This window comes from Asparagus officinalis, chromosome 5 (genome assembly GCF_001876935.1).
Source record: "Asparagus officinalis chromosome 5, Aspof.V1, whole genome shotgun sequence".
NCBI classification, from domain to species: domain Eukaryota; kingdom Viridiplantae; phylum Streptophyta; class Magnoliopsida; order Asparagales; family Asparagaceae; genus Asparagus; species Asparagus officinalis.
Window position 1 is genome coordinate 115,320,086 of NC_033798.1, and position 19,884 is coordinate 115,339,969.

General features: G+C 39.1%; 1 protein-coding gene across 1 annotated transcript; it reads left to right on the plus strand.

Annotated features, from left to right (window-relative positions):
* On the plus strand, window positions 808-19,464 carry LOC109840809 (PITH domain-containing protein 1). Its single transcript, XM_020409582.1, has 10 exons — window positions 808-989; window positions 9,554-9,634; window positions 10,935-10,984; window positions 12,738-12,815; window positions 14,024-14,081; window positions 14,191-14,240; window positions 14,562-14,670; window positions 14,776-14,837; window positions 18,272-18,324; window positions 19,057-19,464. Exons 1-9 carry the CDS (start codon window positions 906-908, stop codon window positions 18,312-18,314), a joined length of 615 nt encoding a protein of 204 aa, XP_020265171.1. The 5' UTR covers window positions 808-905; the 3' UTR covers window positions 18,315-18,324; window positions 19,057-19,464.

Here is a 19,884-nt window from a genome sequence, read left to right on the forward strand (position 1 = left end):
AATTCCATTATGTGTGTGTTATCATTTCATGATTTATAATGTTCCGGAAATAAGAAAGGCAAAATGAAAAGGAAAGAAAAGAAAATAAATATTTCCCATGAAAACTTACAATCTTAATTATACGAGTTTAAATTCTATTCACATGTCATTATTTGGAGTCTTCTAGAAAGAATAATGAAAAGAAATGAAGGGAAAAAATGTCTCTCATAAAATTATCATTTTACCCTCTAAATCACAATAGAAATGAGGAAAATATCCTCCACTCATCCAACTTTTAATACCCCCATTATGTTCATTGTATGATAGTATAGATTATTGTCAAAATGGATAAGTAACCATGAGGCCGGTGATGAGTTATTAAATGAGATATATGAGCTTATGAAATCATGAAAAATATATTTGCCTTCTACTTATCATGGATTATAATCCAATTTGACCAGTTGCATAACGTGTTCCATATTAGAAGGTTAATTATCTTAAATTGCTTTCATAACACCCCTCAAATTCCGTCGCTTTCCACCGTACTGTGGTTAATTCTTGAGCAAATTAGCTAAACTATATTAATCTCCTTCTAATTTGTGCGAGAAATTGAGAAGATAGAAGTTAGGAAAACAATGTGAAAGAGACCATGAACGGTCAAATCAAACCAAAAAAAAAGCAGCGCACGCGTTGGATAATGTAGGCCACAGTCACTGACTAGTAACCACCCGAGATCCTGAACCATCTAGAACGAAACCGCCGTACGCCTCTCTTTTCTTATTCTCCTCCGCGGCTCACCGCACCTTCAGCGTCACCCAAGAGCAAAAGCAGCAAGTCATCCAAAAGGTCACTAAAGCCCCCTTCCCTTTTATAACCCTCGAGAGGAATAGAGAAATCAAAGATTCGCGTGAGAGAGGAGGAAGATAATGGCGTGCCTTCACGATCACAGCTGCGAGGATCACAATTGCTCGTCGGATTGGTCCCTTTATCAGCACATCAACCTCCCTAGGGTTTAATCTCTCACTCCCTAATCTTGTTTCGCTTTTTTTTGGATATTGTTTTGATTAAAATGGTGATATTCTAGCAAATAATTCGATGCTAGCTCTGACATTTTTATTCATGAAATTATGATTACTATTGTGGATTTCTGTGAATCTGCTGTTGAGTTGGAACTTGGAAGTTTCTATGATTAATCAAAAAGCCCTGATGTTGTTATAGTGGTAAAGTGTTTTGTATGGTGGACTCTAGTACAGCTTTACCGCTTGATCTCGGGCTTTTCCAGTATAACACCCAATTGGCCCTCTTGGTGATTTTATATAATAAAATGTTTTTTTAGCAATGGGCAAAATATTATGCACGTAAGTAATGTTCGCGGGAAAATTCGTTGCTTTCTTTGTTATTGATTCCATTGTCATCTTGAGTTACAACTTTTTGAGTTACAAAAGATCCGGTCTTTTTATAAGATCCGGTTACAACGAAAATCAAAGAAAAATAAACAAAGATTACAATTTGTTTCCTTTTGTGTCGAACGAATCACGAGCTCCTGTTTTGCGGTCGCTCGCTTTGTGGGTTCTTTGCCTGCGCCAGGGTTGTTTGCCGTGGACCACCGCGCGATCTAGATCCGATCGGATCTACGCAGTACGACGGGTATTATTCCACGAAGGAAATAATAGCCGGGAGGGATTGATTCACCAAGGAAACAATCGCTCAAGTCTCGGGATCTAAGACCAAGCTTAGATCCGGAGTATGCCCGCGTAGATCTGAGATCTGATCCTCTCGAACACCTACCTTATTTGGCGTTGACGGTCGCCGAGCACCAGATCTGGATGAGCAAGTCCTTGAAGTCCTAAAGTTTGAATCTTGTTAAGTTCCGAGTCTCCAATCCAGCAGGGCTTCGCCTCTCCAAATTTTCCAACCCCTCAACAAATGAACCAAGGGGGCCTATTTATAGGCTCCCTTTACTGTGCCCGCGAAATGACAACTGTCGGCCACCTTGGGGTGGCCGCGAAATGACAACTGTCGGCCACCTCTGGGTGTTGTGGTTTTTGCCGATTTTTCCGGTCTCGTGATTCGGTTGATTTAGATCCCGATTTGGCAGTAAATCTGATTCCTGATTTGGCAGTAAATCTGGATCCTGATTAGGCAGTAAATCTGATTCCTGATTTGGCAGTAAATCTGGATCCTGATTAGGCAGTAAATCCGATTCCTGATTTGGCAGTAAATCTGGATCCTGATTAGGCAGTAAATCCGCTTCTGAGTTCGAGTCCGAAACTGATCTTGATTCGATCGTGATTCGTCCGAGTTTGTCCTTGGTTGGATCACTCGTTGACTCTTGGCCGATTCCGAATGCGAACGGATGTATTCCGTGGCTTGCGTGCGATTCGTCGATCTCGTCGCCTCGTTGGTTCGTCGGTTTGTGCCGAGCTGTGCTAAGGGACCTATAAGCAATTTTATATGCCTACAGATACCCCCTCCAAAGTATTTCAGTCTCGTTCTTTTATAGAAGAGTCTGGAATACTTTGGATATGATTGTCCCCACCTTCAGTCGGTGTAATGGGACCTTGGAATGACTTCCGTTCTTGATTCCTTCAATCTTCCAGGCTATTCGGTGCTTTGTCGAATGTCTGCAAGAGTTCCGGTGCTGCATTTATTGTCTGACCGTTGTCGGAAATTCGAACTTGAAGTCAATTCCTGGTTTTCTGATTTTTAGCTCGTGCTTGCTGGTTGAACACAGAACTGGCCCTCGACTGTCGGCGTTGAGTCTTTATTTGCGACGCGTTGTCCGGCGTAGTGTTGTTGAGTTATCCTTAAGAATGAAAATATTCTCCAGGAACTTCTCAACCAACAATAGGGAATAGTTTATACTCGTATACCTTATTGGAGTATTAAGAAGCAGTTTAACCTCATGCACTGTTGGAGGATTGAGGAGCAGTTTATACTCATATACTCTTCGGAGTGTTAGTTCTTTCATTGCAACGCATTGATAGGCGTTGACCTAGGGTTACGCGTTGTCCGGCGTTGACCTAGGGTTTTGAACGTCGTACGTTGATTTTTTGATCGCAACGCATTGACTGGCGTTGACCTAGGGTTACGCGTTGACCGGCGTTGACCCTAGGGTTTCGAACGTCGTACGTTGAATTTTTGCTCACAACGCATTGACTGGCGTTGACCTAGGGTTACGCGTTGTCCGGCGTTGACCTTAGGGTTTTGGACGTCGTACGTTGAATTTTTTGCTTGCAACGCGTTGACTGGCATTGACCTAGGGTTACGCGTTGTCTGGCGTAGACCTTAGGGTTTTGAACGTCGTATGTTGCCCAGGTCACGAGACCAACTAAAGAAGCTGATGCGTCAGTGACTTTCGTATTTATAGGATTTTTGGCAAACCCTCAGCCATTAACGGGTTTGATAAGCCTTTACCGACTACCGTTTGAGTCGGGCTAGCATGCGGATTGTTCAAGTCCGTTCCGCATGTGACGTTAAGCTAAAAGAGTTAACCCTTTTAGTGCTACGATATTGAATACGTAGACTTCGTCTTTCTCCTGTGAAAAGACTAAACAGCAACGTGTATCAGACGTTGACTTAGGATTTTTGGCAAATCCTCAGCCTTCAACGGATTTGACATGCTTTTACCGATTACCGTTTGAATCGGGCTTACATGCGGATTGTCTTAAGTCCGTTCCGCATGTGACGTTGTGCTAAAGGAATGAACTCCCTTAGACTTGATGCTACGACTTCGAATACGTAGACTTCGTCTTTCTCACGGGAATAGACTACCCGGCGACGCGTGTTAGGCGTTGACTTTAGGATTTTTGGCTAACCCCAAGCCTTTAACGGATTTGATTAGCCTTTACCGACTACCGTTTGAGTCGGGCTAGCATGCGGATTGACGAAATCCGTTCCGCATGTAACGTTGTGCTAAGAGAGTGAATTCTCTTAGACTTTGTGCTATGATGTTGAATACATAGGCTTCGCCATTGTTACGGGAATAGGCTACCCGGCAACGTGTATTAGACGTTGACTTATCCCTACTTAGGCTTCGGGATGAGATACCCCAGAATCGAACTCTGGTGTCTTTTTCAATCGGTAAAAGACTAAACCGGCGACACGTGTTAGGTGTCGACATATCCTTTCTTAGGATTCAGGATGACATTCCCCATGCGTGTAAGGCATGGATTTTGGTGTTATTAATAACAACCTGTCACAATGTTGAATATGTGAACGGGTGTTCTTTTTAAACGGTTAAGAACTGACCGGCAGCGCGTGTCAGGCGCAGACTTATCCTTGCTTAGGTTTCAGGATAGAATACCCCAGAATCGAACTCTGGTGTCTTTTTCTACGGGGAAAGACTAAACCGGCGACGCGTGTTAGGCGTCGGCATATCCTTTCTTAGGATTCAGGATGAAATTCCCCATGCGTGTAAGGCATGGATTTTGGTGTTATTAATAACAACCTGTCACAATGTTGAATATGTGAACGGGTGTTCTTTTTAAACGGTTAAGAACTGACCGGCAGCGCGTGTCAGGCGCAGACTTATCCTTGCTTAGGTTTCAGGATAGAATACCCCAGAATCGAACTCTGGTGTCTTTTTCTACGGGGAAAGACTAAACCGGCGACGCGTGTTAGGCGTCGGCATATCCTTTCTTAGGATTCAGGATGAAATTCCCCATGCGTGTAAGGCATGGATTTTGGTGTTATTAATAACAACCTGTCACAATGTTGAATATGTGAACGGGTGTTCTTTTTAAACGGTTAAGAACTGACCGGCAGCGCGTGTCAGGCGCAGACTTATCCTTGCTTAGGTTTCAGGATAGAATACCCCAGAATCGAACTCTGGTGTCTTTTTCTACGGAAAAAGACTAAACCGGAAGCACGTGTTAGGCGCAGACTTATCCCTGCTTAGGATTCGGGATAAACTTCCTAGGATGAATCCTGAATTCTTCGAAAAGGATTGGTATGGGGAAGGAAGAATTTTATATTCTATTCCCCGAACAAAGAAGGAAAGGAGACTCGAGGTGGGATCTCCACCCCCAGAATCCGGAAAGGTGAAACTAAGAGTGGGATCTCCACTCCGAGAATCAAAAAGATTCGGATAACCCTAACTGTCGGAAGGTTTGATTATCGAACTAAAGATGAATTTCTCGTTTATCGAGAATGAATCGTGGTTTTGGTCCTAACTGTAGGAAGGTTTGACCAAGTGGGAGGTTTGAGGTGACCCTAACTGTAGGAAGGTTTGATCACTCGATTTGAAAGTGGACCTCTCGTTCATTGGAGGAATCGAGAGGGGATTTCGGTTTTGGTCCTAACTGTAGATAGGTTTGACCGAATGGAAGGTTTAAGACGATCCTAACTGTAGGAAGGTTTGATCGCTTGATTTGTGGACCTCTCGTTCATTGGGAGAATCGAGAGGGGATTTTGACTGTGGTCCTAACTGTAAGAAGGTTTGACCAATCAGGAACTTTACGTCCAGACTCTAACAGAGAGAGTGTTGAGTGCACAGACACAGTGAGAACTTGAATGGGAGTCCTTATTCATTACATTGCTGTGGTTTTGGGAACTTCCCGTTACATAAATCGTCCACCCCCAGTTTCCTCTGCGGAACTGGTTCGGACATTATTATCAGTTAACTAACCGGGTTATCCTTAAGAATATTAGCTTAATATTCTCCAGGAACTTCCCGTCAAAAGTGGGGAAACAGTTTAGACTCATATACCTATTGGAGTATCAGGGAGTAGTTTAACCTCTTATACCGGTCGGAGGATTGAGAAACAGTTTATACTCGTATACTCTTTGGAGTGTCAGGAAGCAGTTTATACTCTTATACCGGTCGGAGTTTTGCCGTTTTTATTTGGCTTACCTTAGCGTTATAACGCCGGCTTCGACCAAGGTCTGAATGCTATTCCTGAGAGCAAAGCAATCCTTGGTGGGATGAACAACCCTTCTGTGGTATGCACAGTACTTTGGGTCCGTAGTGTTATCAGCTTCCTCCTGATTCGTGATAGGTGGTAGCTTGATCTTGTTGCCTTCGAGGAGCGATTCGAAGATGGTTGGAACGTCTTCGTCCTTGAAGGAATACTCTCTCTGGAGTCTCGGACCCGAAGTCTTCTGCTGCCTTCGGGATTGCTGTTGTGACGCTTGATTAGCACCACCAGCAGCTGCAGGTGCTTTGCCCTTACCACGGGAAGCGAAGTTTGAGTCCAGCAGATTAACCGTCGGTTGGTTCCTTTCGGCCTTCTTCCTTTTAAGGAAGCGTTCGGCTTGTTCACCGCGCACCTTCAGATCCTTCCAAGTGTCAGACGGTGCTGTCCCCATTGCCTCCAATACGTCCAATGCGAGGTTGTTGTGGCAAGTCTGGAGAATGAATTCCTCGGTGATCGGGTCCCGGCAATTCATCGCCTTGTTCCGGAACCTTTTGACGAAGGTGTCGACTAACTCCCCGTCTTTTTGTTTCTCGTCGAGCAACGATCCGATAGAGATCTCGGTGTCGTCGTCGAAGAAATTTGCAAGGAACTTCGTCTCCATGTCATCCCAGCTGTTCACGCTTCCTGGCTTGAGGCGACGATACCAATCGAAGGCAGCTCCGCGAAGAGTGCCGACGAATGACCGCACCATCAGAGGCTCGTTCCCAGAGATAGCACCCAGGTGCGATTTGAAATAAATCAAATGCTGGGTGGGGGAACCCCTTCCATCGAACGGCGTGAAGTTGATTAGACTAAACTTCGCCGGATAGGGGATTGATTCCCATTCCCTCGGGTATGGACAAGGAATGCCCGTTTTCTTTACCTCTTGAGCAGACAGCAACGTATTGATTTTACTCTCGAGGCTTTTGATCTTCAAGTCTTCACTTGTATCCCCGTTGGCATCCTCACTACCACCCCCTGCATTGATGGGAGGGTTATTGGCATTGTGAGCTTCATCCCCATCCGCGTGCTCCTTTTCCTGAGCAACCTGGTTACGGTGGCTTGGTTCACCTTGTTGGTTCCTGAATGCTTGGATTTGCTGTTCATGCATCTCTCTCATCTGCTGCATGGCCGTCTCCATCTCGAATTTAAAACTTTCTTTCTGCTTAGCCAAAGCGTCTTCAAGCATTTTGGCCATTTCTTCCGCGCCTATCATGAATGACTCGCGGGGTTGTCCTTCGCTGGACACTGTATTGTCCGATGCGACAGCAGAGCAGGAATCCGATTCTTCATCTTCCGAAGGCAATCTTATCCGAACCCTACCATAAGTTCCTCGTGCGATGGCTCCGGACTGCAGACGGGTTACACGCCGGGACGCTTCCAGAAACGATTTGAGATCAATCTGTGTCGATGTCTCTTTGCTGGTCATGTTGGCGGTGACCTTCGGAAATTCTCCATCCTTAACCACTGTTCTTCTTTGCCGGAAGCGCCTATGCCTTGGTTTTGGCGTTTCGGTGCCGAGCCTTTCGAACACTGAAATTCTCTCGGGGACTCCCTTGATGCAGTTGCATTGAGACAGTACTACCCGAATGAGCTTGGCACATGGGCACTGAGTTTCGAGCCCTTGAGGGCTTCTTTTTCCAATGGAATGGGTCCGTGTCAAACGGAATCGTTCGACGCTGGAAGAACGCATCCGCAAACACCGCGCACTATCAGCGCAGGCGTGGGCTCAAGCCGAAGAAGCCCGTAGAAAGTTGCAGAAAGTGTTCGCGAGAAAAATTGTAGCTTTCATCATTGATTCCATTGTACACTCTTGTAATAGTTTATCGATTACAAAGATCCGGTCTTTTTATAAGATCCGGTTACAACGAAAATCAAATAAAAAGAAATGAAAAATTACAACTTTGTTTCCTTGTTTGTCGAACGAATCACGAGCTCCTGTTTTGCGGTCGCTCGCTTTGTGGGTTCTTTGCCTGCGCCGGGGTTGTTTGCCGTGGACCACCGCGCGATCTAGATCCGGTCGGATCTACGCAGTACGACGGGTATTATTCCACGAAGGAAATAATAGCCGGGAGGGATTGATTCACCAAGGAAACAATCGCTCAAGTCTCGGGATCTAAGACCAAGCCTAGATCCGGAGTTCGTACGCGTAGATCTGAGATCTGGTCCTCTCGAATACCTGCCTTATTTGGCGTTGACGGTCGCCGAGCACCAGATCTGGATGAGCAAGTCCTTGAAGTCCTAAAGTTTGAATCTTGTTAAGTTCTGAGTCTCCAATCCAGCAGGGCTTCGCCTCTCCAAAATTTCCAACCCCCCAAATGAACCAAGGCCTAGCCTATTTATAGGCACGGTGGCTCGGCCTTGGCCGAGCCACCTTGAGGTGGCTCGGCTTGGGCCGAGCCACCTGAAGTTGGCTCGGCTTCGGCCGAGCCCCTCTAGGTGGTGGTTTTGGTGTTTTCCGCCTTTGGTTCTGTCCGTGATTCGGTTGATCCAGACTCTGATTTGATTCCTGATTTGGCAGTAAGTCGGATTCCTGATTTGGCAGTAAATCCGCTTCTGAGTTCGAGTCCGAAACTGATCTTGATTCGATCGTGATTCGTCCGAGTCCGCTCTCGGTTGGATGACTCGTTGATTCCTCAACTCATTAGCTTAATTCTGCACGCGGATGGATTCATTCCGTCGCTTCCGTGCGATTCGTCGATCTCGTCGCCTCGTTGGCTCGTCGGTTTGTGCCGAGCTATGCTAGGGGACCTATAAGCAATTTTATATGCCTACAAGTAACATTTCGTTTGTAAATGCCAACTTTCGCTTCAGATAATTGCTTTAATAATGATATACATCATCTAGAAGCAGTTGATTTTTAAATAGGGTTAGTTGTGCATAGACCCACTGTAATATCGCCAAATTGAGCTTACGACTTATGTAGTTCTATTGCTGCAGATAGACCAGCCTCAAAAGGGTCAAATAATTTCAGTCAGGACGTCTATCTGCAACAATAAAACTACAGGATTAGTAGGTTCAATTTGACGAAAGTACAGGGGGTTTATCCACGATGAAACCCTTTCAAATATTTATTGATGAACAATGAGCTTACGGTTTGAAAAGCATTAACAATTTTAGTTCAGTATAAATGTCCTTGTATTCATAATTGAAATTTGTTAATTGATGCATGAAGTGCATGTTTTAGAACTTGTTCTTTCTTCAGGTGGTGTTTAGCATGATTTGTATCCCTGACCATTTTGTTCTTTCCTTTGTTCTTTTCTATGAAGCCTTCGCAAGCACATTATAATCTGCAGGGTATGTCATAGACCTGTATTTTGTATTACCTTGTTCTAAATTTACCTACCTTACCATCTATGAATTTAACTTCAGAGAAACGTTAAGATGCAGACAATCAGTTTCAAGCTATTGATGTATATAGTGTCTATTTTTGCACTCTTTACCATCTCCTTTGAATTTTGATTTTACAATGTACTTAAAATAGAATTCCTATACGAAATTCTCCTTAGTTTAGGAGGCGAGCTTTAAGCATATGCTTTGTGTTTTTAGGCGATTGGTCTATTTTAACCCTCCCCTAAAGACATGCTCTTCTTGCATGACCAGTAGATTAGTTATTTTCTTATTTACAATAGGTATTTCTTTTGCATGACCACTACATTGTTTTTTCATTGTGTTAGGTTAAGGCTTTGAATGAATCAGTTGCAGGAAGCGTAAAGTCAGTTTTTAAAGCATGGGAGCATCGATTGATTAATTCAGAGGTATATTGCCTGTTTTGCCCCCCCCCCCTTTCCTATGCTGTTAAAATTTATAAAATAACTACTTTATACAGTTAAAACGACATTTAGTTATTCTTGTTCTGGATTGCACTTGATCTTGAAAGCTGTGTAATAGATAGCCTTTAGCTGCACAGAGTGAAATGTAGTAAAGTAGAAACTAGAAAAGGAAATATCTTACTCTAGGGTACTTTTTCCTGACTATTAGAAATATCAGTTTTCTATGCAGTTTTCTTATGCTTTCTGATATTTTCTATCCTATAAAATTTCACCTCCAATTCTAGGCTACATTTTCCCTAGGCTACATTTTCCGTTATGTTTACGATAGCAAAATCCTCCTTGAATGCTTGTTAGGAACGCCAGGCCTATCTTGATATCTTAGGCTCGAAATTCGTGGGAATCTGAGTTCAATCTAGCTCATGGCATATACTGAATATCAACACTCTTAGCCCATTTTGATTGTTTGAAAAATTAATATGGCAACAAAGTATTTGAGATTTTTTAAATTTTAAATATCCACCATTTTGAGTTTGCTTCTCAAGCATCTTACTATGAGGAAGGATGAAGATGAAGTCATGAAGTATTGAACAATGTGTTATTCAAACACATCCGTAATTCCGTATCGTGAAAAGTGTTATTTTGTCATTTTGAAAAGTTCAACAGAATATGAACACTCTTATTCCATTTTGATTATTTGAAAATTTATAAATAAAAAAGTATTCGAGATTTAAAGTTTTAATATCACTCTTTAATGAGAAAATCATTTTGAGTTTGCTTCTCAAGCACTCTAATCACCATGAAGAACAGAAATGAAGTTACAAAGTATTGAACAATGTGGTTTGCAATCACTTTTTCATACTTTTATCATGAATTTGTATCAATAACAACATGAAATGAATATGGCATTTTCCAGAACATATTCTCCAAATCATAGTTATTTTAAAAATTACCATCCAATTCGTCATCACTGTTATTTTATCCCCCAAATGGTAGTCAACCCTCAATTCTATATTGGGGTCATCTTGTGTTCCATTAAAAGATATAGTTATAGTTATTTCATAAATAAACTTTGATAATTCAAATGCGCAAAAAATTCTAGTTCTTCCTTGAACTTCCTCTTCTTGTTAGAGCAACATTTCCTGATAAATAGTGCCAAATGATAAATAGTGCCAAAAAAGTATCTCAAAAAGTTTATCTACATGGAATCTTACTTACTATTTGACTTACGAGATAGTAGCCACCTGACTCAAGAATACTTATGTTAGCACTGTTTTCAATATATCAGGGTTTCTTGGAGAGCAATGAAGATGATCCTGAGTTACTTGTTTTCATTCCGTAAGTAGTTGCTATAACACGTCTTATCAAAATGAATCTCTAAATCTTTATTCGTTCATCTAATGCTATTTTGCTAATTTTTTAATATTTATATGAGGTGTTTTAGTTACCTGTATCACAAAATACAATCAGCATACAAGACTATTCACATGTGGAACACTACAAATAATCTGTATTCTCTTGTACTTACAATTATGGTCTCCGGTGAAGCTAAACAATTGGGCACTTGTCCAAGTGTTCTCGTCAAAGTTGGATACATGGGTGAAATCTGTGGCGTTTCATACGCTGGTAGAGTAGAGGAAGATAAATTTTGAAAGGTTACTGAAGCAGGAAATATTTAGGAGAGGAAGATAAATTTTGAAAGGTTACTTAAGCGGAAAATATTTAGTACTACTGCAGTGAAAATGCACTAGGTAAATCTATGATTGGAATATTAATTCAGTTCATGTTCCTGCCTTTATGGATATGGGTTAGTTTGCAAAGAAACTTAGCAATTGATTGATTGCTTGTCTTCCCACTATCTCAATATTAAGGAGCCTGTTTGCTCCTCTCAGAAATTGCTGGTGAGACTCGTGAAAAGCGCTATGACAACTATTTCCATCTTTATGCACTCTTTTCTCTGGATAATGCTAAACTCTTATTTTACCACACGTATTACTCCCGTAGATGGCAAACAATAAAGTGGGCTCCCTGTCATCAACATGCACTGGACTGAATTGCAAGAAGTGTCTGTAAATATCAAACTCTGCCAAATACCAACTGAACAGACCCAGCCTGATGTGTCCCATTGAGAAGTTGAAGTAAATTGCGAGTACATGAACAAACTATATTCAGCGTATGAACAAACTTTTCCGTCTAATTCTAATGTCTGTGAGCTGAAAGAAAATCCATATAGATCTCTAGTCATAATAGAACAACATGTTTGGCATTTTAACTAATTTTGATTGGGATGTTGAAGAGTATATGAGACATCAGCAATGATGAAGAATAGGATATAAATCTATTTTTTTCTGTCAGATTCCTGACTAGATCATCCACTTGGTGATATGATGAGCTGATATGTACCATTTCATATTTTACATGGGTTACATGTGTTTTCCTCTACTGATCATCGTTCAGAAAAGTGTTTCTTTTTCCTGCTTATATGCTTTTTATACATTGTATCATCTTGGTTTTTGGCATCGAATAGAGGACCTGTTGTTATGTGTTTGCACTGAAAGTTTATGGTTATAAATTTATACATCTCATAATCCATTTTCTCTTCATCTTTGTATATAAATATATATATATATATATATATATATATATATTTATAAATGGAATCATGGATACACACTTAAGTGTGAAGGAACCATTCATTTTTGCATTGAGATGTCTGACATGAGCTTCAACATACATAATTTGTAATTACTAATGAAGTCTTATACATACACAGTTGAAGATAATCTGCACGTAATTCAGTTATACTTGGGTTGGTATGTGGTTGATCCAAGAACTTTCCTAACAATGGAAACTTGCCTTTGTTATAGTGTGTACTTGCTAGTCTTTTTTATATTCAATACATAGCTGTAGCCTTGTTAACCATATCTTTCCAATACGCGTAATTAGATAATATTTCTGTCTAAGGCAAATGCTCAACTTTAGCATGTCTAGATTGCACTCGATATTCTATTCCATACATTTGTGGATTAATTGTTCGAAAAAGGTTGCGATGAAGCTATATTCACATGCTTATTATCGTTTTGGTTGACAGGTTCACATCGGATGTCAAGATCAAGAGCATTTCCGTTGTTGGTGGTGCAGGGGGAACTAGCCCTTCTAAAATGAGAGCGTATGTTACCGTTGCAGTTTATGCCTCATAATTCATGGTTACTTTGCTCTTTATGCCCATATCAAACTTTTACTCGTTTAGAGATGGGCTTGTGAAATGAGAGCATACACTTTGTCCTTTCCAGTTTGTGCCTCATTATTTCATGTTTGCTTGCTTTTTATGTTCCATTTTTTCTCTAGCCAATCGATACCAATTGTCAGACCAAACATAACACATCTGATTTGTAGTTTTTTTTAATATGTATCTTCTAATTGTTTTTATCCTCAATATACGTGTTATTTGCACTATTAAGAACCACCCATCGCTTCAATGTCCTAAATCTTATTATGTAACTAATTTTAAACCATTAAAATGCTATGATATTTCTGCATGCATATTGGACTTTGCCTATCATATAATTGTTTTTGTTACCTTCAACTGTCGACCATAGGGCTTAGCATCTTGTGCCTGACAATTAAAGAGGGTTGCACCTTTGATTACTTCCTTTCTAGTGAAAAATGGAGTATCATCAAACAGAATAGAGAACCATGCTCAAGTACCCTATTTAGCCCTTAGCATGATTACCCTAAACCCATTCTAGTTTGTAAGATCACTCTAATTGCCGATTATCCAACTCCTCTCAGTCTTGTCCATGCAGGTGCTCTATTACCCTGCTTGTGTGCGTGTGAGTGTGAGTATGGCTATGTGCATTGCAAGCATTAAAAGAGAATTAATTTATGGACCCCTATTCTAGTTAATCCTATTACCTCCAATCACCATACTAAACCTGGAAATGTAATCCTTTAAGAAGTTACACTATAATTTAACAATACTCTTCATTTGATCTACTATAATAGTGTAGTATTGGTTTCAATTTCATTTACTCATCAGACTTTTGAGATATTTCAAAATGATATTGTTTCATATTAATCAACAACATCATTAAAAAAAATTGAAAAAAGCTCCATTACATGACTTCTAAGTTGTCGTCTTCATGAGAGTTACCATCTTTTGTTATTCTTTATCTCAATACACATTTTCTAAATGCATTGCATGTCAAATCTGAGTAGTACTTTAATTCAAACATGTATATTAATAATCTTCTTTAAAATTACTTCGAGAATTCTGCTGCTTCAGTAATTGAGATGGCAATGACATACTCTAATCTGCCTTTTTTTTGCTAAGGCTATTGAGAATATTGTTTTAACATTACTTGGATAACTATGCAGATTTATTAACCGAGAAGGCATTGATTTCTCTGATGCCCAAAATATGCAGCCTGTTCAGGTAACAATGTCATTTAGTGGCTTTAAATTTGTCAGGTAACAATGTCATTTAGTGGCTTTAAATTTGTCAGTGTCTTTTATTTATTTGAAACATCTGTTTGTGCTTCAAGGAGTGGGAATTGGCAGAGAATTTGCAGGGCGTATTAGAATATCAAACCAGGTATGTGACATATTCAACGTTTTCATCGTAGGAGTATCAAATTACACATTTCTTGCACTTATTATGTCCTGTTATGTGATTGACACTCTTATTAGTTATGTGTAATTGGCCCTGCCAACAGACTCATTTTTGTTGAATGCTTAAGCACTTAATTTGTGAATGTTTAGTTGATTTAACTTGGTTCTATAAGTTGTGTAGAATCTATGGGACCACCCTCTTATGATTGAGTCCTTTTCCATTATCGAATAGGCTTATGTTACTGATAACTTATACGGTTTTGCTGTGATTTCTCGTTCTTATAAAGTTCTGCATTTTAATCAGATTCTCGAGATTTCAGAGCGTTGGTAATCTTACTTTGCACTTCCCTGATAACTTTGGTGGGAATACAACTCAGATATATTACATTGGCTTACGTGGTGAAGCTACCCAGGTATTGTCAACTTGACTTCTCAGTGCAAGATAATTTGCGGTGCGTAGCATGTCAGTTATACCATAAAGCAATGATGTTATACTGTAAAACAATGATATTCTACAGCTAAAGAGGGATGCAGTGGCTAAGATTGTATATGAGGTTATGCCAAATCCATCTGAGCACAAGTAAGACTTGTTACATGTCTCTTATATACAGTTTTTCTCTACTGAAGTTCTAATTTTCTTAATTTTTATTTCTTTGTCAGTGTTGCCTCTTAGTAATGGCAGTATCCTCATTGTTGCAGACAGCGATAACGTATATTACAATTTACAATTTACTACATGTTAAGAGTCTGAATGCAAAATACATGTTAAGGTCACAATCATAGGCTTACTATCAATGTTGGAAATAGCGATAACGCATAGCGTAACACTCACATCTGGTTAACGTAAAACGCAAAATAGTGTAACTCTTAATGTAGGTTAAATAATTTATTATTATTTAAATATTTTATTGATATATAATATTCAAAATCAAATAATATGAATAATCATCACGGTTTTCGAACATATCATCATAAAAATACCATCACAAATCAATATATCATCACAATTTCACAACAAAATCAATTATGTATGCCTTAACAATCATTCCAGAAGCATAGTCGTTAAAAAAAATACATCACACTGTTAGACCCTGGAGGGGGTGATTAGGGTCTTATGCTAATCTAATCCGATTTTATGCCAATTAAAACTTATTAACAAGTTATCTAATCCGATTTTATGCCAATTAAAACTTATTAACAAGTTATCCTAGCAAGTATGAAATACAACAATATATATGAGCTAGGATAAGCAATATGAACAACAAGATATATCCTAACAAAGAGATATAGGCAATGTATGTGCAAGAATGTATAAACAACACAAGGGTAAATAATCTAAACTAGATAGTGGACAAACTAAATAGAATTGATATTGATGAAATCATATATATGCATATAATTATGAAACTAAAATATGTTTTCTAATTATATTTAATTGTTTCATAGTAAAACTTGAAAACTATCAAACCAAAACATATATGTATATATATAACTATATATGTACATGGAAACCAATAAATGTGTGTGTATAATATTGAGCTTAAAGTACTAACACACATAATATAAACCTAAACTAACTATTACCCAAGCTTGATCTTGATCTTCATTGTAGCTCAACTTGGTAAACTTGGATGAAGCTTGTAATTGGATCTTTAACTTGATAGCAAGGCTTCACTCCACTATTCCGCCAACTTCCATTGGATATGATCGTGAATGCGCAATTCCATCCATCCTCCAACTCGTTGTTTGCCTAGAATAAATACGAAAACACAAACACTAGACAAACAACATTAGAAGTAAATTGTTTGTTAAACATCATCAAAACAAGAAGGCCAACACACACATTATCACAGTAAGTTCTAATAGGTAATAGCACCTCATAAATCTAAAAACATCTAATAGTAATCCAAGTGAAGTTAAAGGTTTTATTTTTGAAAGAAAAATACTGGTTTTTATTACTTCTAAATCTGGTTAATTAGAAAAAAAGTAATTAGTAATTCTTTGATCTATTTTTAATATTTTTCAGTGCAAATTCTGATTAATTTGAAAAAAGAACTCAATCATAGCCATTAAAATTCTTTTAAAAATCAATCTCAGCCCTTTAATAATTTAACCTAAGCTATGGAGCGCTATGAAGACGCGTTACAAAGCATACGCTATGGATAAAATGGCATACATTATTTTGTTTCTGCGCTATTTTCCAATGCTACGTAGCGACAGGGTGGCTCTACGATACGCTATGCGTTATTTTGCGCTACGGAATTCATTATTTTCTTCACTGCTTACTATTATACGTGATTTGTTAACACAAACATGAGTATTGTACTCCAAGCCAGGGAATTAGACACAACAAGTCTTCTACATCTAGACACGTACATGGTTGCATGTGATCTCCCCCAAATATGTATATTAACTCATTATATCTATATGCTGGTTGTTATTGAAATGCCAAAGAAGTTAAAATAAGTTGATCTTGTTAAACAGTTAGTCTAAGGTAAAAGGTTGGCATACATATAGCATGATGTAAGATGGGTGAAAGCGTACACACTTGGAAAGGGTGAATGACATTTTTCAATTGTTCATTTTAAGGTGATAAAAATTCACATACAGAAGTATTAGATAGATGGACAGGGTCACAGGGGTACCATGTCCAGCTGCTGAAGACATGCAATTATCGTCTGGAGAAGTCCCTACATATTATAAATTATTATTAGCTCTTTGGTTAAGAGATTTGAGTTCCCCTACTTAAGTTTTATTTGAATGGACTGTGTTAGTGGTATCTTCTGCTGCCTGGCAACTCTTTGCTCAGAACAAAACTATGCAGTCCTGGTTGCTATGTTTCATGAGTAGTGTAGTCTGCTATTTTCTCAGTGAACCTCTTGGAGTTGTTAGGAAATTCAAGTGAAATTTTACAGAATTAAAGACTGTAGTTTTACTCTTTTAAGAAAATATATGGATTGCAACTTTTAGCATTTGTAACATATTAGAATCTCTCCGGCAGTTCTGTATTCACGAGACAAGATGATCCCTTTGTTTTGCTTCGTCTTAAAACCCAGACGTGCCTAATCAATGCCTCTCCTATAGGCCCAGGAATTACTTTGTATACATTGCCTATGCTTGTCAAAGCAGCCATCTGCATTATCCTGCAGCGGGATGTGGAATTTTATCCTGTTCTGATGTTGTTCTGCATTATCCTGCAGCGGGATGTGGAATTTTATCCTGTTCTGATGTTGTTCTAAAGCCCCCCTTTTGGTTCATAATCAACTAAGTGTGCCCTTTTTTCCCTTTTTTTTGTTTTTTGTTTTTGTGTGTGTGTGTGTGTGTGTTGGGGGAAGGCTAAGGATTAAAAATTCAACAGCAAGTGGGAAAAGAAACTGGCCTGTGACATGTTGGGTTTTAAAAATCTAAGACTAAGAGCTAGATTTCCCCAAAGCCTGTATGTATTATAGAGGTTCGTTTTATGAACCCCCCCCCTTCCCCCCCCCCCCGCCCCCCCCCCCCCCCTCAATAATGCTGGATGTTTCATTATTATGCATGCCAGGAGACCTTATAGAAGTAGCTGGCTTCAGGTCATTAGTGTTTTCACTTTTCAGCTTATTGCTGCAGTTGAACATCAAGTTCGTTTAAAATCTAAACCATTACCCTGACTACAACATGCATGTTTTAAGTTAATTAAATTGTTGTCCGCTAAATGAGACAGACTCAAGAGCACCACGGTTTTATTCGAAACCATATGTTCCCTGGAGAGAACCCAGGATTTATTTGAAGCCATCTTCTGCACCCTAAAGCTGATTTTTTCAATCTGTCTCATTTGTTAAATCAACAACTGGTCATATCAATTCACTTCTGTTCACTTGTTTTCTCCGCTCTCTTTTTTTCTTCTGTGCGGCACACAATTTTCAATATGTGGGCGTGTATCGTTTCTATTATTTTAGAGCTTTGTTCGTGAATTCTCTAACATTGTTTTTCATCAAAGAGAGTAATCATTCCTAACATGTCCGTTTTTATGCTCAGGACTCCTAACGATGGACGCGGTAGTCTTTCTCATGTGGAGTAGAGATAAACAGGTCAGTTCGTTTTGTATCTGTATCCTGATGTGCTCAGAATACCAGCCTCTTATCCAGCACTCCTTGTTTCCTTATGAAATAGATTTTAGGGTTAATTGTGAATAGACACCTGTAGTATTACCCAAGTGAGAACAGATCCCCCTCTTTAGTTCTATTTGTGCGAATAGACCCCCTGTATTATTGGCCCAATGCGAATACACCCCCTAGTGAAGTTTTTTGACCCTTTTAAAGGTCAAAGAAAAAAGAAAAAAGGAAAGGAAAAAAAAGCAACTGGTGGTCTATCCTCACCAATAAAACTATAGGGGGTCTATCTGCCTCAAAACCTTTTTGATGATCTTAAGAGTAAAATAAAAATTCACTTGGGGGGTCTATTCACACAAATTAAACTACAAGGGGTCTATTTGCAATTAACCAATAATTTCATCACAAGATTGATTTTATCAGAACTGCTGGCGAAAATGGTTTTTCTGGGTAGCCAAGTTAGGACCAACAGCATTATCCATTCCTTTTATCCATAATTAGAATTGTTTTTTAAGTTATTCTCCTCCACCTCAGAATGAGCCCATTGAAAATTTATTCCTTTTCCAAAATTCTACATAAAGAGCAGACTTTGATTGCCTACATTTAGGTGGTGTTACTTTCGTGACATTATCCTTCTATTGGTTCTATTTAAGAATTTTTTTAATGGAGAGATTTATCATTGCTGAGCTAATTCGTTATTTTCATTTGCAGATCTCAAATTACCTTCTTAATCCTTCTCATTTTGTTCTTGCCGTGTATTGCAACTTGGAAGGATAGTGCTGCCTAACATTTCTAAACTTGTTTCTGCTATGAAGTACGTATGGAGAACTTACTTGTTCCATTGTATATAAAGCTAGTTAGAAGTGAAAACTGAGTATAAGTGAAACAAGGATTTGATCAGGGCTTGGCTGCTGCAAAACAGACTGATCCAATGATCCGAACTGAACGAGAACTGATATTTGTATAAACTTGACCTTGAAATTTCTTTTGAATATTGAGAAAATCAAACTAAAGACTATTATTCATCTTGTTTCAGCCTAAAACCTTTATGCTGCTACATTTGCATAATTGCAATTTGACCTGATTATTAATTTCACGATGCTGATTATGGCTTTCTTTAGTTATATTTGGGAACTTTTTATGTAAAGCATATGCTGTGGCTTGCGTTAAAACTCATCTACCTGTTCTTCCACTATACTTGACGTGCCGCTAACTCTTGGCCTTTTATTGGGAGGATGTATCTGGTGGGGTATGGTTCATAGTGACAAATGTGCCTTCCAAAGGGATACTAATTTCGTGACTTGTGCATTGATACAGAGGTTGGTATTCCTTGTGTGCATATTTATTACTGTAGGTCGTCCCATATTGGATCATGTTGACCAGCTTGGAGACCTAAATTTGAACTATGACAGTAATTATAATAACGTTATCGCTATCATCAATGTTATTAATAAAGCAATTTTGTTTACAAAAATATTGATGTGTGAACCTACTGTTTCCTTCATCATAGAGTCAAATTTGCACGCATGAGTCCTTTTT

Coding starts and splice junctions, on each gene's coding strand:
- LOC109840809 (XM_020409582.1), top strand. CDS start 906: ATGGCGTGCCTTCACGATCACAGCTGCGAGGATCACAATTGCTCGTCG. Junction 10,985..12,737: donor GAGTTACTTGTTTTCATTCC/GTAAGTAGTTGC, acceptor TTTGGTTGACAG/GTTCACATCGGATGTCAAGA. Junction 12,816..14,023: donor AGCCCTTCTAAAATGAGAGC/GTATGTTACCGT, acceptor ATAACTATGCAG/ATTTATTAACCGAGAAGGCA.